At 47.6% G+C, this 18,737-nt stretch overlaps 1 protein-coding gene across 1 annotated transcript in view; it reads left to right on the top strand.

The window, feature by feature from the left end:
• LOC109891625 (protein bassoon-like) overlaps positions 1-18,737 on the top strand; it is a 162,052-nt gene that overhangs the window by 46,638 nt on the left and 96,677 nt on the right. The window contains exon 3 of the mRNA XM_031825544.1: positions 3,279-4,472. Within this exon, the coding sequence (XP_031681404.1) occupies positions 3,279-4,472 (1,194 nt within the window). The remainder of the gene's footprint in view (positions 1-3,278; positions 4,473-18,737) is intronic.

Raw genomic sequence — 18,737 nt, 5'->3', positions numbered from 1 at the left:
AAGCTGTATCCCTTCTAGACAAAACTGACAATACTCAGCAGACTTTGCAATTGTCCATTTTTACATACACATTTATATTTAGTTCATTTATCAGACACACATACAGTATCACATGATAATGCAACCAGACTTCTGACACCAATGCAGGGGGAAAGGGGGCAACAAAATGGTGAACCGCTATAAGAATGGTATAGAAAAGTATGTAGTTTAAAAATAATACAAATTACAGCTTGTGAAAGTATCTTCTTACAAAATACATTGGAGTGTAGTTCAACCCAGTGTAATACCAATATCAGAAACAGGGAGAGATTGGTAAATAAGTGCTGGCTCTCTGTGAAAGATCAGATTTCATTGATTAGAGATCATCAGATTAACATGATTGTCTGAAGCTATGGTGAGTGAGTGAGTGAGTGAGTGAGATTGCTCTCTGGGCCCGATGATAAAGACTTGATTTGATCAAGGCCCTGGCTTGTTTTTTTCCCAGATATATTTTCCCTGCAGCCCACGGTTGTTCTGAGCACACCCAGTGTCCCAGGGGTGTAACCCCGCCTCCTACCCTTCCCTCCTGGTTGATTGAGAGTTCAAACTCTGGCTTCGTCACTCTCAGCTCAGAGAAACTACAGGGGACTAAAGACAGGGTCTGGAATACTGCTGTGACTGAATGACTGATACGGACACATGCACGTGCAGGCTCATGCACGCACACATGCACACACACACTGATAGACTGTCAGAGTGACTGACTGACTAACTGACTGACACACAGAAACACACAGACCATAAACAGACATTAAATTAAAGATGTAGCCTGAAAATGATGTCCTCTCAACTTGTGTTTTGATGATGAAATGAAACAAGAATGTCTGGGATGACTACACCTTTCTTTCCCAACCCAGAGAGTGTTGTGTGTGTGTGTATGTCTGTCTGGCTGTGTGTGTTTGTGATGACTGTAAACAGTATACTATACAGTATGGTTGGTGAGTGAAACTACCTAGGGCCACTTGGACCTGTGTCACTTAGTTCCAAAGGTCAGTCAGAGGGGAAGACCACACCCTCCATGTCCCTGTTCCCCTCCTAATGGCATTCATTCTGTAACAGACATTTTTTATATATTTTTTATTTTACTAGGTAAGTCAGTTAAGAACAAATTCTTATTTTCAATGACGGGTTAACTGCCTGTTCAGGGGCAGAATGACAGACCTTGTCAGCTCGGGGGTTTGCAACCTTCCGGTTACTAGTCCAACGCTCTAACCACTAGGCTACCCTGTCGCCCCATGACACTAACGGTGGCTGTGTGTGTGTGTTTGTGGCAGCAGCTGTCAAATCACCATAATGATAATTATCAACCAGGTCTATGGGCCAGGCCACCATTCTCACTCTTACTCTGACTCTCACTCCCACTCTGACTCTCACTCTCACTCACCCTCTTACAGTATTTGCCTGAGATAGGCGGAGACAGGGAGAGGGGAGAGGGAGAGAGGGGGAGAAGGAGGGCGTCACTCTATTCTTCTTACAGTATCTGCCTGAGATAGGCGGAGACAGGGAGAGGGGAGAGGGAGAGAGGGGGAGAAGGAGGGCGTCACTCTATTCTTCTTACAGTATCTGCCTGAGATAGAGGGAGAGAAGGGGAGAAGGAAAGATAGAGGTAGAAAGCGCTGGAGATGGGGAGAGATATAGGATGGGATATTTTTTTATTTTTTTATTGAACCTTTATTTAACTAGGCACGTTGTTTAAGAACAAATTCTTATTTAAAGGATGGCCTACCCCAGCCAAACCCTAACCAGGACAATGCTGGGCCAATTGGGTGCCGCCCTATGAGACTCCCAATCACGGCCGGTTTTGACACAGCCTGGAATCGAACCAGGGTCTGTAGTGATGCCTTTAGCACTGAGATGCAGTGCCTTAGACCGCTGCGCCACTCGGCAGCAAAATAAAGAGAGGGAAAGATAAGAAGGCGATAGGATGGGGGAAAGAGGGAGAGATAGAGGCTGATACAAAGGGAAAAAGAGAGAGAGGGTAATAGGATGAGAGGGAGATATAGAGGGAGATATAGAGGGTAGTAAGATGAGAGGGAGATATAGAGGAAGATAAAGAGGGAGATATAGAGGGTAGTAGGATGAGAGGGAGATAAAGAAGGAGATATAGAGGGAGATAAAGAGGGAGATATAGACGGTAGTAGGATGAGAGGGAGATATAGAGGGTAGTAGGATGAGAGGGAGATAAAGAGGTAGTTATAGAGAGTAGTAAGATGAGAGGGAGATAAAGAGGGAGATATAGAGGGTAGTAGGATGAGAGGGAGATAAAGAGGTAGTTATAGAGGGTAGTAAGATGAGAGGGAGATATAGAGGAAGATAAAGAGGGAGATATAGAGGGTAGTAGGATGAGAGGGAGATAAAGAAGGAGATATAGAGGGAGATAAAGAGGGAGATATAGACGGTAGTAGGATGAGAGGGAGATATAGAGGGTAGTAGGATGAGAGGGAGATAAAGAGGTAGTTATAGAGAGTAGTAAGATGAGAGGGAGATAAAGAGGGAGATATAGAGGGTAGTAGGATGAGAGGGAGATAAAGAGGGTAGTAGGATGAGAGGGAGATATAGAGGGAGATATAGAGTGTAATAGGATGGAGAAAGAGAGGGCAGGGACAGAGATGGTTAAAAGGGATGAAGACATGAAAGGCAAAGAGAGAAAGGAGGAGAGTAAGACCAAAACACAATAACGTGAGAGAGGATGATGACTGATCGAGAGGTAGACGAGGAGAGATATGGAAGGAAAGAAGGAGTTAGAGTTGTAAAGCCTGGATAATCAGGGGGATCCGTCTTGTTTTATTGAAGGAGCCCCTAGCTCAGTTTATCCCATGTGTCTGTGAACTGCAAATATCATCATTTATCACTCCTGTTTACCAACAAGATGCTCCTAGTGGGGCAAGCCAACACCAGGTGCCATATGTTTGAAACGTCTCAGAGTAGGAGTGCTCATTTAGGATCAGTTTTGCCTTTTAGATCGCAATTAATAACATTTTACAGACAATGGGAACCTGACCCTAGATCAGCACTCATACTCTGAGATACTTGATACGTTATTCGGTCCCAGTTCTCTTGCTCAATGTATATTTTACATATGATTTATAAGCAATTTGTACCATTCATTGTCTATTAAGTATTTTTGTTAGTAAAACCAGTGAGTCACTGCTCAATTGATTTGAGTGAATTCAGTTGGTGGAGTATGTATAGTATATTGTTAATACTCTTGTTTTATTTCCTCTTTAATGCTGCCATAGGTCCAGGAGTGGCTGTGTCTGAACTGCCAGATGCAGAGAGCTTTGGGAATGGACATGGAGACACCTCGCTCCAAGAGCCAGCAGCAGATCCACTCTCCGTCCCACCAAGCCAAACTAGAGCCCATCTCTGAACCTCAAACTCAGCCCCCACCCCAGCCCCAGGTCCAACCCCAGCCCCAGGCCCAACCTCAGCCACAGGTCCAACCCCAGCCCCAGGTCCAACCCCAGCCCCAGGCCCAACCTCAGCCACAGGTCCAACCCCAGCCCCAGGTCCAACCTCAGCCCCAGTCCCAAGACACACCTCAGGCACAGCCTCTAACCCTGCACCAGGCTCCGACACAAGCCCAGCCCCCACCAGGCCCTAACAGACAGACTGGTCCAGGCCCTGGCCAGACCCCTCAACAGCAGAGAGGTCCAGTGGGTCCAGTTCCAGTCCAGGGTCAGGGTGGGGCTCGTCTCCCCCCAGGAGCCATCCCTCTCCCAGGCATGGCCAAAGCCCCGTCCCAGCCTGACCTCCGTGGCTCTCCCGCCCACCAGCCCCTGCCCCTCCGCCAGGACCACACCCGCAGCGCAGGGAGCTCCCCATCCCGCCAGCCCCCGCCCCCGGCCGCCGCTCCTGAGCAGACCTTTGGAAAGCTGTTTGGAGGCTTTGGTGGCTTCGGTGCGTCCCTCCTCAACCAGGCCAGCACCCTCATATCAGTGGACCCGGTACCCACCCCGCCCCAGCAGCAGCAACATCCCCCCAAACCTGCCCCTAAACCAGCTGGACCCCAAGAACCTGCAGCTGGGGCAGGGAAACCACCAGGACCCCATCCAGGCCAACAGGGCCCCCATGCACCCCAACGGGGACCCCATGCACTCCAACAGGGACCCCATGCACCCCAACAGGGAACCCATGTACTCCAACAGGGACCCCATGCACCCCAACAGGGCACCCATGCACCCCAACAGGGACCCCATGCACCACAACAGGGCCTCCATGCATCCCAACAGGGACCCCATGCACCCCAACAGGGACCCCATGCACCTCCCCAGCAGCAGCAACAGCAGCAGGATAAAGGTGCCTGCTGTCCCCTGTGTAAGACAAGTCTGAATGTGGGCGTGACTGCCCAACCACCCAACTACAACACCTGTACCCAGTGCCATGCCCAGGTCTGCAACCTGTGTGGATTCAACCCTGCACCGCACCTGGAGGTAAGGCCGCTCTAATCTCTAATCTCTATAGATCAGAGTCTTCTGAGAGTTGGTTGTGGCTTCTCTCTCTCTGTGTGTGTGTGTGTGTGTGTGTGTGTGTGTGTGTGTGTGTGTGTGTGTGTGTGTGTGTGTGTGTGTGTGTGTGTGTGTGTGTGTGTGTGTGTGTGTGTGTGTGTGTGTGTGTTTGTCTCTGTGTGTGTGTTTGCAAGAGTTCATCAATCAATCAATCAAATGTATTTATAAAGCCCTTCTTACATCAGCTGATATCACAAAGTGCTGTACAGAAACCCAGCCTAAACCCCCAAACAGCAAGCAATGCAGGTGTAGAAGCACGGTGGCTTGGAAAAACTCCCTAGAAAGGCCAGAACCTAGGAAGAAACCTAAAGAGGAACCAGGTTATGAGGGGTGGCCAGTCCTCTTCTGGCTGTGCCGGGTGGAGATTATAACAGAACATGGCCAAGATGTTCAAATGTTCATAGATGACCAGCAGGGTCAAATAATAATAGTCACAGTGGTTGTCGAGGGTGCAACAGGTCAGCACCACAGGAGTAAATGTCAGTTGGCTTTTCATAGCCGATCATTCAGAGTATCTCTACCGCTCCTGCTGTCTCTAGAGAGTTGAAAACAGCAGGTCTGGGACAGGTAGCACGTCCGGTGAACAGGTCAGGGTTCCATAGCCGCAGGCAGAACAGTTGAAACTGGAGCAGCTGCACGGCCAGGTGGACTGGGGACAGCAAGGAGTCATCAGGCCATGTTGTCCTGAGGCATGGTCTTAGGGCTCATGTCCTCCGAGAGAAAGAAAGAAAGAAAGAAAGAAAGAAAGAAAGAAAGAAAGAAAGAAAGAAAGAAAGAAAGAAAGAAAGAAAGAAAGAAAGAAAGAAAGAAAGAGAGAGAGAGAATTAGAGAGAGCATACTTAAATTCACACATGACACTGGATAAAACAGGAGACAGGGCCAAATAGGCAGGATATAACCCCACCCACAGCTCCCACACCACTAGAGGGATATCTTCAACCACCAACTTACCATCCTGAGACAAGGCCGAGTATAGCCCACATGCGTGTGTGTGTATGAGAAATCGAGAGAGACAAAGAGAGAGAGAGTTTTATGGCTTTGTGTGAAGTATGTGGGTGGATTCAGGGTCGGAATAATGTGATAAAAGTGGGCCAAGTACCCTGTGATGAAAGTGGGCCAAGTACGACCTGTGATTAAAGTGGGCCAGGTGCCCTGTGATAAAAGTGGGCCAAGTGCCCTGTGATAAAAGTGGGCCAAGTGCCCTGTGATAAAAGTGGGCCAAGTTCCCCCTATGATAAAAGTGGGCCAAGTGCCCTGTGATATAAGTGGGCCAAGTGCCCTGTGATATATGTGGGCCAAGTGCCCTGTGATAAACGGGGGCCAAGTGCCCTGTGATAAACGTGGGCCAAGTGCCCTGTGATAAAAGTGGGCCAAGTGCCCTGTGATAAAAGTGGGCCAAGTGCCCCCGCGTGATAAAAGTGGGCCAAGTGCCCCCTGTGATAAAAGTGGGCCAAGTGCCCCTTGTGATAAAAGTGGGCCAAGTGCCCCGCGTGATAAAAGTGGGCCAAGTGCCCCCTGTGATAAAAGTGGGCCAAGTGCCCCCTGTTATAAAAGTGGGCCAAGTGCACCCTGTTATAAAAGTGGGCCAAGTGCGCCCTGTGATAAAAGTGGGCCAAGTGCCCCCTGTGATAAAAGTGGGCCAAGTGCCCCCTGTGATAAAAGTGGGCCAAGTGCACCCTGTGATAAAAGTGGGCCAAGTGCACCCTGTTATAAAAGTGGGCCAAGTGCGCCCTGTGATAAAAGTGGGCCAAGTGCCCCCTGTGATAAAAGTGGGCCAAGTGCCCCCTGTGATAAAAGTGGGCCAAGTGCCCTGTGATAGAAGTGGGTCAACTGCCCTGTGATAAAATAGATGATAGAATGGTTTATGGATGGGTTCCTCAAAAAATGCCTTGTCATAGTACATTAGAATGTCTTCCTCTGGCTACCCTGGTCTTTCTTGGTCTTTCTCAGACCTGCGTTTTACTAAAGCTTTGGATTTGAAAAGGAAACAGAAAATACATCAGGTTTGTTGGACATTCAGGCTCATTCTCAATTCACCTTTCCTTGTTTCCTTTCCTTGCTTCCTCTCTCCAATCCTCCTTTTCAAAAAACATTTGAGAAGTAGGATACAAGGAATCAAGGAACGATTAATTGAGTTTAAGCCTCAGTCTCTGTCTGCTCTGGTCCAGGGGTTGGCAGCCAGCACACCACTCTGCATGCTCCTGCCGGGGCGGCAGGGTAGCCGAGTGTTGGACTAGCAACCGGAAGGTTGCAAGCTCAAACCCCGAGCTGACAAGGTACAAATCTGTCGTTCTGCTCCTGAACAGGCAGTTAACCCACTGTTCCTAGGCCATCATTGAAAATAAGAATTTGTTCTTAACTGACTTGCCTAGTTAAATAAAGGTACAAAAAATATATGCTGCTTCCTGTCTGTCTGTCTTTCTGTTTGTCTTCAGTAATCAGGTGGGATTGAGTGGCTCCAGAATGTCCTGTGACTGATCTCACCAGTTAGGGTCACTCCAGAAGTGAACCCCTATGACTGATCTCACCAGTTGGTGTCACTCCAGAATGCCCTGTGACTGATCTCACCAGTTTGTCTCGCTCCAGAAGTGAACCCCTATGACTGATCTCACCAGTTTGTCTCGCTCCAGAAGTGAAGCCCTATGACTGATCTCACCAGTTAGTGTCGCTCCAGAAGTGAAAACCTATGACTGATCTCACCTGTTAGTATCACAGCAGTCCCTCCTGTCGTAAATAGAGAGATTTAGCTGCATCCCAAATGGCACCATATTCATTATGTAGTTCACTACTTTTGACCAGGGCCAATGGGGAATAGTATCCCATTAGGGATACAGACATGGCCAATACAACCTAAATTGGGGTTGATCCTTCCTGATTAAAAGATGACTCATTCATTAATATCAATGTGTCATAATGAAATATGTTCTGATGTTCTCCTATGGGGATCCACAGGTCAGTGTGAGTGACTCACCCCTTTATTCTCTCCAATGGTACTTAACACTGCTGGTTAGAACAGACTCTTGTTAGGTTTTCAGGCCAATCACCCAGCTTAATTATACAAATCAGGCCCAATTGAATGATGGCAGTAACAACAGGGTTGGTGGCTGGTGTTGGGCTTTTAATTGGCCTGCCTTGTCTTCCTCGGCATCTGGCTGTCACCAGCAGTGGCACAGGCCATTCATAGATGGATAGATTGCTATGGAAACACAGTGCTATCGTTTGTCAGGCGTTGCTTTCATGCTTGGGTGGATACAGACGCAGCGGAATGAGCCAAGCTACCAAATAGTTTTATGAGATGTCCAAAGAGAGCAGGAAGTTTAAGAGTGATGTGATGAGATGTCTCGCTGGTGTGTTGTGTGTATGATGTCCATATTAGGACAGCCCCAGTCTCAGCAGGACTTGTTTCAATCTCAGAAGGAGCTGCACTGTAGTTGTTTAACTCTATGGACGGACAGCAGTGTGAAGCCTGCATCCACATACTAGGTTTCTTGTTCTGGCACTATAGTGAAACACCACATTACAATGCCTGTATTGAAGTACCCCCCCCCCCCCCCTCTTGTGGGTGTGGTTGTGAGCTGCTCTAATTGGCCTAATGCATAGGGAAAGGAGGAGAGAACCAGAAGTGGAGAGGGGGAAAGGAGGTCCATGCTACCGTGGGGTTATTTATGACCGGAAGTGTGAGCCTAGGTGTAGCTATCACCCTTTCTCTCCTGGCAGGGTGTTTCTGAGTGTATTCAGCAGCAACCCCCTGGACAGCTCCCACTAGCCAATCCACATTCAGCACCCCCCACCCAATAGCTCCGCTAGCCAATTCACATTCAGCACCACCCACCCAACAGCTCCGCTAGCCAATCCACATTCAGCACCACCTACCGAACAGCTCCGCTAGCCAATCCACGTTCAGCACTTAAGTTGAAATGGGCACGTAAAGCCATAGTTTCATGTAAATAATACATGATGTCAATGGAAGGTTTGTGTGTGGATCTAGGATAGGGGCCAGTGATAATAGCCCTGGACAGGCACATAAGGTGCATTCCAAATGGCACCCTATTTACTATATAGTGCAATACTTTTGCTAACCCTATGTGTGGGCCTATCTGTGTTTTAGCTAGGAGCTACTGCATGTATTGGCTGAGTTGACTGTACAAATAACAGAGGGGAAAGGAATTATGTGACCATGGTTTTTGATGAAAAACCAGGAAATCTTTAGGGTAGAAAATGTGGTATTATTTATGGAATCACAATGCCTCTTAGCCCATGAGAACCATAATGCATAATACATTGCCTTTGAATAGACAGACTGTGCCATACCGTATATCAAATGAAGGCTCAGCTTCCATTTTCAACTGTACAGTTTGCTGAGAAGAGAGGGAGAGAAAGCAATGTGAGAGAGAACATGAAAGTGAGATGGAGAGAAAGGGGGGGGAGAGAAAGCAATGCGAGAGAGAACATGAAAGTGAGATGGAGAGAAAGGGGGGAGAGAGAAAGCAATATGAGAGAGAACATGAAAGTGAGATGGAGAGAAAGGGGGGGGAGAAAGCAATATGAGAGAGAACATGAAAGTGAGATGGAGAGAAAGGGGGGAGAGAAAGCAATGTGAGAGAGAACATGAAAGTGAGATGGAGAGAAAGGGGGGAGAGAGAAAGCAATATGAGAGAGAACATGAAAGTGAGATGGAGAGAAAGGGGGGAGAGAGAAAGCAATGTGAGAGAGAACATGAAAGTGAGATGGAGAGAAAGGGGGGAGAGAGAAAGCAATATGAGAGAGAACATGAAAGTGAGATGGAGAGAAAGGGGGGGGGAAAGCAATATGAGAGAGAACATGAAAGTGAGATGGAGAGAAAGGGGGGAGAGAAAGCAATGTGAGAGAGAACATGAAAGTGAGATGGAGAGAAAGGGGGGAGAGAGAAAGCAATATGAGAGAGAACATGAAAGTGAGATGGAGAGAAAGGGGGGAGAGAGAAAGCAATGTGAGAGAGAACATGAAAGTGAGATGGAGAGAAAGGGGGGAGAGAGAAAGCAATATGAGAGAGAACATGAAAGTGAGATGGAGAGAAAGGGGGGAGAGAGAAAGCAATGTGAGAGAGAACATGAAAGTGAGATGGAGAGAAAGGGGGGGGGAGAAAGCAATGTGAGAGAGAACATGAAAGTGAGATGGAGAGAAAGGGGGGGGGAGAAAGCAATGTGAGAGAGAACATGAAAGTGAGATGGAGAGAAAGGGGGGGGAGAGAAAGCAATGTGAGAGAGAACATGAAAGTGAGATGGAGAGAAAGGGGGGGGAGAAAGCAATGTGAGAGAGAACATGAAAGTGAGATGGAGAGAAAGGGGGGAGAGAGAAAGCAATATGAGAGAGAACATGAAAGTGAGATGGAGAGAAAGGAGGGAGAGAGAAAGCAATATGAGAGAGAACATGAAAGTGAGATGGAGAGAAAGGGGGGAGAGAGAAAGCAATGTGAGAGAGAACATGAAAGTGAGATGGAGAGAAAGGGGGGGGAGAAAGCAATGTGAGAGAGAACATGAAAGTGAGATGGAGAGAAAGGGGGGGAGAGAAAGCAATGTGAGAGAGAACATGAAAGTGAGATGGAGAGAAAGGGGGGAGAGAGAAAGCAATGTGAGAGAGAACATGAAAGTGAGATGGAGAGAAAGGGGGGGGGAGAGAAAGCAATGTGAGAGAGAACATGAAAGTGAGATGGAGAGAAAGGGGGGAGAGAGAAAGCAATGTGAGAGAGAACATGAAAGTGAGATGGAGAGAAAGGGGGGGGAGAGAAAGTGACCGAGAGAAACAGCATAAAAGTGAGAGATGGAGGGAGAGAGAAATAAAGTGAGAGATGGAGGGAGAGAGAAATAAAGTGAGAGATGAGGGAGAGAGAAATAAAGTGAGAGTCAGATAATGAGTATGAGAGAGAGAGGGATGTAATGTTACAGTAGCCTGGGTGATTCACATCCATCAGAGCTGTGGGATTCCTGCAGGTCTCTAGTGAATACGATGTCTGTGTGTGTGTGTGTGTGTTACTTCCCCCATGTTGCTTTTCAGAGTAGATTAGAGATAAATATCTCATTGTCCTTCTGGTTGTAAATATGATCGTTTTTCTACTGATGTGTGAGCACACTGTCTAATTTACATCTGGGTCTGCTAGGAGTTGGTGGTGTGTGTGTGTGTATGACCGTGTGTGTGTGGGGGGGGGGGGGGGGGGTGTGTGTGTCTGCTTTAAATTGCTTGCGGTTTATAAAGTAAATGCCATGGCACAGGTTGAACATACCTCTAAAATATATACCATCTGATAGAAAACAATGTGTTTGTGTACGCGCATGCAGGTGTGTGTGTGCGCGCATCGGAGTGTGAAGCTGTCTCCTCCTGTGTCTTAGGTTACATCTCAAATGTTACCCTATTCCTTATATAGTGCACTACTTTTGACCAGAGCCCTATGGGTCCTGGTAAAAAGTAGTGCACTAAATAAGGAATAACATGCCATTTGGGACACATCCTTAGATTGTCCCCCTGATTGTAACATTTACAATAGAGAATACTAATTGATTATAGTTTTCAGCCCCTATACTTTAATAATGGCAGGAAATGGTTCCCTCCCACACTCTTGTTACGATTCTGTCTCCTTTAGCAGTAATGACATGTGTGCTTCTGAAATGGCACCTTATTCCCTATATAGTGCACCACTTTTGACATGGGTCCGTCCAAAAATGGCACCCTATTCCCTATATAGTGCACCACTTTTGACATGGGTCCGTCCGAAAATGGCACCCAATTCCCTGTGTAGTGCACCACTTTTGGGCCCTGTTCAAAAGTAGTGCACTATATTGGGAATAGGATGTCATTTGAAACGCAGCCCTGGAAAAGAGAAATGTGCCCTGAGTGGGTCGTTAGTGAGGGGACTAGATCCTTCATAGAACAGTACACAAAGTGCAGAGAGAGGAATAGAAAATATAACTAATCAATAATTTAGGCATGGAGAACATTATTAATAGTGTATGTGGAACAGGGAGAGTGCTGTGTTTGATCCCTGGTGTCACACAAGGCCTGTGTGTCTGTCTGTGTGTGTGTGTGTGTGTGTGTGTGTGTGTGTGTGTGTGTGTGTGTGTGTGTGTGTGTGTGTGTGTGTGTGTGTGTGTGTGTGTGAGATGCAGTTTCACTAGCGTCAAGGAATTTATTTTGGTCTCTTTCAACATCTCCCCTGGTGTGTTGGGTGCACAGTGATCATGGGGCATATGATGTATTTCAACCAATGACAAGAGTGCTTGGGGTTTTGTATCTGTAGCTATGACGACTTAGTCTAATTATGTGTGATGACACTCCCTGCAGGTTACAATCTCTATTTCTGTCCATCTCGGACCATTAGATAGACCATTTGCAAGGTAACCTATGGGACTGGGCTAACACTGCTATTTAATTAAGAACTGGTTCTATCCATTCCATTTCATCCACTGCGATGAGCCCATCCTCCTACATATCAGACCACCAGCCTAATGTAAAAGTAAAAGGTAGACAGAGTAAATCAAGATGAAACGTACAGCATCAGAGGGGTCTGTTTTTTAATCTTTTCTCAAATACTGTTGGTCCATCAACGCTTGAATAGAGCGTAGTTCACACCCCAGATTTTGATGCCAACACAGTTGCTACATTCCCATTAGTTTTTATTGCAACCTCGTTTGAATGCCGTGGTTACGCAAAATTGTGTACGAACACCGTTAGGTAGCTGCAGAGTAAATGAAGAGCACAGAACACCTTGACTTAATCAGCTCCTTTGTCAGGGCTCCTCTGTTTCTCTCCATGTCCCATCAAGGCCCCTGAGTGGCCCTTGTGATATCCAGGTAGAGACCCTGTCCAGACTGGCTGTAGACAATAGCCATATTCCAATATCCGCACCTGTCTAGAACACTACTGACTTAAACAATGTTATAAACATGCATTGTAAAGTGGTATGCTAGTATGATCATTGGCTGCAGCCTGGAAGGCTGACTGAACCAGGGATTACTGCCCCTTTGCCCGCCGGATTGAATTGCCTCTTGTAGTCCAGGGATTATGACTGTGTAAAAGGGTTTGGGAATGCCAGGAACCGACGAAAATATCCTACTGCTCACACACACACACACACACACACACACACACACACACACACACACACACACACACACACACACACACACACACACACACACACAATGTAACACACATTCACTCAATTGCCATTTTTGTTTCCCATAGACACAGGAGGCACATGTATCACTCTCTCTTTCTTCCCATTTTGCTCCCGCTCTCTGTTTTTCTTTCTCTTTCGCTCCCTCTCTCACACTCTCTTTCTTCTTATTTTGCTCCCTCTCTCACACTCTCTTTCTTCTTATTTTGCTCCCTCTCTCCCTCTCTTTCTTCTTATTTTGCTCCCTCTCTCTCTTTTTCTTTCTCTTTCCCTCCCTCTCTCTCACTCTCTCTTTCTTCCTATTTTGCTCCCTCTCTCTTTTTCTCTTTCTCTCCCTCTCTCTCACTCTCTCTTTCTTCCTATTTTGCTCCCTCTCTTTATTTTTCTTCCTCTATCGCTCCCTCTCTCTCTCTCTCCAAAACACACAGGTGTGCCCAGCTGTGATAGAGCAAATTTGAATGGTCTAGTAGGTGTAGACGAGAGCGAGAGAGAAAGACTTTTGACTTTTTGTCTTTCTTTAATGAAACATTCTCATTTCATTAGAATCTCACTACCCCCTCCCCCCTTAAAACAAGACACCAGAAAACCTCCTGTACTGCAGTACTGCATATATGTACCATACTCACCTTGCCCTCTACACCACGATACAAAACAACACCACACATCAAAATAACCAAAACCTCACCACTTCTACGACTCCCGGTTCAACCCTTGCCAACCAGCTGTTAGTGGCCAGGATGTAGAATCCTCCACTGGAGGTCCCCTGACCTCTTTGGTACTGGGAGTTTGTAGAGCCCCCTCCATCTAAAACTCACCATACTCTCCACCCAACATACCCCCTGGCACTGATGTGCCTTCACTCCTGTTAGGCTCCTAATGTTCCTCACCTTAATGCAGAGGTTGTAGAGGGCTTTACCTCCCACCCCCTCAAACTCCCCCAGGCTCAGAGTGTTAAAATCTAACAAATCCTCCAGACCCCCTTGCCAGTACCCAGTCTCTGCCTTCACCTGCAGTGGCGGAAACATTGGTGTCCCCTCCCCCTTTGGCTGCTCAAACACCCCCCTTATCGGCTCAGACAGTGCCTCCTGGACCTCCTCCAGGAATATCTTCAGCAGCCTAAGAGACGTTATTCCTGTTTGTCGTGCCAGGACTTCCGAGGTTTTCCACCCAGCAGTCGCAGGTCACCCAGCCTTAGTAAACCCGCTGCCATCAGTCGCCTCTGCAGGGTGGCCTACTGAACCAATCTCAAAGGGATGGCTGGATTGTGGAAGATAGGCTCCTCCCACACCTACAGCCCAGGTTCCACACCCCCTTCTCCTGTGGGCCTTAGCAGCTGCCAAGCCCTCAGCACTGCATAGTAAAAATCAGAGAGGCCTGCTGTACTCAGCCTCTCCAGCTTCATGAGGAACAGCTGCCGGTCCAACCCTAATCCGCCAGCTCTCCTCAGCAGTGTGCATGCTGGTTCCCTCCAGCTTCATGAGGAACAGCTGCCGGTCCAACCCTAATCCGCCAGCTCTCCTCAGCAGTGTGCATGCTTGTTCCCTCCAGCTTCATGAGGAACAGCTGCCGGTCCAACCCTAATCCGCCAGCTCTCCTCAGCAGCGTGCATGCTGGTTCCCTCCAGCCGTCATCAGTATGGTACAACAGTCTCTGCACCGCCTTTAGTCGGAAATCAGCCATCCTGCTCTCCAGTTCCACCAGGCCCTGTCCTCCTTCGTGAACGGAGATGTACAACACTGCCGCCCTCAGCCAGTGATGGCCCGACCAAAAAAAGTCCACCAGCTTTTGTTGCAGGTCTGTGAGCAGACCGGCGGAGGGGTTGAGGACAGCCAGTTTATGCCACAGGGAAGATGCCACCAGCTTGTTGATTATCAGCACCCTCCCTCTATATGAGACTTGGGACAGGAGCCACCTCCACCTGGCCAGTCTTGACACCACTGCCTGTGACAGCCACTCCCAGTTCTTCCTGATCCACCTCTCCGAGCCCTGGTACACCCCCAAATTGTTAAGCCCTTCACAACCCCACTGCAAACCCGCTGGAAGCAGAGGGGGGGGGGGGGGGGCACCCCCCTCATGCCCCACATTCTAGAGCTTTGTTCTTGCCCCAGTTTAACTTGGCTGACGAAGCTCCCTTGTACACCTTCAAACTAGTCTCTTGTGCCTGCATATCCTGCCCATCCCTGACCATCACAGAAACCTCATCTGCATACGCTGACACTGCTATGCCTGTCAACACACCCATGCCCGTTCAGTATACTCCCTGTAGGCTCAATGCCTGGTGTATATAACTGCCCCGATAGGGGGCATCCTTGTCTAATGCCCCATCTCACCATCAGCAACTCTCCTACCCCTACTCCCCAGAATTTTAAAAATAAAACTCCACTGGGAGTCCATCGAACCCCGGTGCGTGGCTGGGGGACATCTGTGTTACGGCCTCTGCTAGTTCATGGGACAACAGAGGAAAGTCCATTTCATCCTTCTTTGCCGGAGAGAGCTTAGGGAGTTCTGCAAACAAGACCGGATCACACAGTTTTGCCCTATATAACTCAGTATAAAACTCAACAGTCCGCTCCCGCATCTACCCTCCACAGAGTTCACTCGCCCATCAGACAGCTGGGAGGGTCCATCTCCTTGAGCATGGAGAACCTAGCTCTTACAAGTCCTTCCTTTGCTTTAACCTGGAAAAACTGCCCAGGTTCCTACATAATTCAGCTAAATTACCCTGGAGGGCTACATTGCCTTGCCCCACCATCTCTACCTCCATCTCACTAATACTATGCTCGAGTTTCTCCAATACTCTCTAAGCCTCTGAGGATGAGAGGGCTGTATACTGTCCCCATCCCACCATTGACTCAGAAACTCAGACTCTCTTTGCTGCCCCCACCTTTCCCAAAAATCTGTAAACCTGAGCAAAAGGTGGCATCTTGTAAGAGCTTTACATTAAACTTCCAATAGGATTCCTGCCGAGGTCCTGGTGAAATAGACAGCCGAGCCATGTGGTGATCCGAAAAACCCAACGAGGAGAATGGTAGCGCCCAACAGCCTATTGCTCTGATTCCTGGACATGTAAAATCGATCTAGCCGGGCTGCACTCACCCTAGTCCCAAATACCTTCATCCATGTATACTGTCTTTTGTCAGGATATCTAGTTCTCCAAACATCCACTAGTTCGAACTGATTAATGATGTCCCTTCACTCCAACTGACCCTGAATGAGGCTCTGCCCGATTTCTGTCTTTCGTAAAATCCATTGTATAGTTCCAGTCCCCGCTGACCACCAGCCTCTCCTCGGGCGCTACCTGTGAGAGTTCCTGTCTAAGACACCCATATAGAACCCCCCCTCTCTCTCCCTGTGTTAGGCGCATACACATTTATAAAGTCAAAACCCATGTTATTAATTTCTGCTTTTACTACAAGCAGCCTACCCCTACACACCTCCTTTGAGGAGCACATTTTTACCGACAGACCTTGTACAAAAAACACCTCCACCCCTGCACTAAAATTTGTCCCATGGCTCAACACATTTGCCCCTTTCCACCAATTGACTTCATTCACCACATCACTATGCATCTCCTGCAGAAACTCCTGCAGAAACACACTACTTTTTTTGTTTTACATATTCACCCAACACACTCCTACCCGAAGAGTCTCCATTAGAAGTGGGAGAAAAGCCACCATAGACAATAGCCATTGTGTAACGGCCATTGTTGGTGGAAGAAGAGGACCAAGGTGTAGCATGGTATGTGTCCATATCTTTTAATAAAGAACTTGAACACTGAACAAAAACAATAAAGTGACAACAGAAAACAGTTCTGGCTGGTGCAGACACACAGCAGAAAACAATCACCCACGAAACACAATAGAAAACAGGCTCCTTAAATATGGTTCTCAATCAGGGACAACGATTGACAGCTGCCTCTGATTGAGAACCATACCAGGCCAAACACTGAAATAGCAAATCATAGAAAAACTAACATAGACAACCCACCCAACTCAAGCCCTGACCGTACTAAAACAAAGACATAACAAAAGAACTAAGGTCAAAACGTGACACATTGAAAGAAAAGACCAAGGAAAAAAGTCTGGAGCCTATTTCCTATTAAGTGCACTCCTTTAGGGGCTCTGATCAAAAGTAGTGCACTATATAGGGTGTCATTTGGGATGCAGTCAAGTGGCTGCTGTGATGTCACTGGGTAGCAAGCAATGGAACAATAGTGGAACATGTCGGAAAAATGGGGAGCATGCTGGGACATCCCGGAACAATGGGGAGCATGCTGGAACAATAGTGGAACATCCCAGAACAATGGGGGAGCATGTTGGAACAATAGTGGAACATCCCGAAAAAATGGGGGATGGGGAAGTGTTACTGCCTCAGTGTTGGTACTAGCTAGGCTCTCTTGCTCAGGAGGCACATGCTGAGCCAGATGGCTGCCGGCACCATGGTACCATCCATCCAGGCCTGCCACACTGTGCCCAGCCTGCCTGGCCTCTCGCATAGGAATTAGGAGGGAAGGGGTGGGGGGAGGTGAAGAGGGGGGGGGGGGGTGATGATGTAGTGTGTTTCCATCATTCCCGTGAGGCACACACACGTACACATATGCACACACCGTCACCAACACACACATGCGTGCGCGCACACACATACATAACGACACACACACACAAAGAACACACACACACACACACAAAGAACATGAACACAGGAGGCTGTGCTGTCGTCATAGCAGGTCCCACAGAGAGCTCACCTTCCTGGTTCTGCTGTGCCAATTGAAAAAGATGAGCATGAAGTCATACTATCTCCCCTCTGGGACCATAGGCCTTGCTGGCATGCATAACTCTCCTGTTGTGATAAGACCCAGCCGGCATCCAGAATGGCACCCCATTCCCTATATAGTACACTACTTTTGTCCAGAGCCATTTGGGACAAACACCGATAACATTATTGGAAACATATTTCATCAGTGCTGTTATTAGCTTACATCTTAACTATACACCATTAATATCATTACATGGTAGAAGTCTGTGCGGGACAGATTTCTTCATGCACCCGCCTGCACCTGCACCTGCAGCTTTTCATACTGCACCCGCCCACACCCGCTTGGCTTTCTGTCCAACTCTCTGGTCCCTAACCCAACCTCAAGGGTTATTTTAGGCGTTTGTGATGCAGCTCACTTGCCAGCCATGTTCCCAGCAATTTTGAGCCCTATAGGCAACATCAAAATCCACAAAAATAACTTAAGAAGTAGGGTTTGGAAAACCATGGCCGAGCATATTCTCTTTAATTGCGACCACACGCGCACCTGATCTCCATGTATGGCTGCTGAACTTGAAGTAGCAAGAATGATGAGAGTGGACACTTGGGTGTTTCTCTTGAGCAACGCTTTGCATATAGGATATAGCCTACCTTTTAGGAGAACGATTTGCAGGTAAGACAAATAAAAGGGTAATCAATATTTATTGAAAATGAAAAGGCGCAACATTCACTCGCCTATGTGCGCGTTGTGCCTATCCTTTTCAATGATGATAAAACATTTTGATTGCAACCCGACTCACGTTGGTTGAGCGCCCTCCACTTCTTTTCATTATCACTATTTATTTACAGACACTGTGGTAAACTATAGTGTAATCATATTTCATTTGATTTCCTTGGAAAGGTAACTATCACGTGCTTCTCTGCCCATGCATAGGCTGCCTACTTTATTTCATTGAGACCACACATACACTAGGCACATTTGATCTGTATGCCCAACGAGGAGAGGAGAGGTCGGCTACTGAACTTGTAGCAGCGAATTCTGAGAGTGTGAATAATGTCACAAAGATCTGCTGTGAATACAGTAGGTCTAACACATTCAAATCTGAAAGACGACTGTTTCCAAATACTCTGCGATGCTACAAAAAATATTTTCATCCCAAATTTGTCTGTCTGACCACCTGCTTCCACCAGCAGCATGAAAAATACTGACCGCAACGCACACGTCCCATGGACATCCCGTGGAAATGCGGTCTTCTATTTCAAGTCCTTGGTCTAGTACACTGTGTCCC

Source organism: Oncorhynchus kisutch, linkage group LG5 (assembly GCF_002021735.2).
Source record: "Oncorhynchus kisutch isolate 150728-3 linkage group LG5, Okis_V2, whole genome shotgun sequence".
In the NCBI taxonomy this organism is placed as follows: domain Eukaryota; kingdom Metazoa; phylum Chordata; class Actinopteri; order Salmoniformes; family Salmonidae; genus Oncorhynchus; species Oncorhynchus kisutch.
The sequence above is the reverse complement of the archived record's forward strand: the minus strand, read 5'-3'. Positions and strand labels throughout refer to the sequence as shown.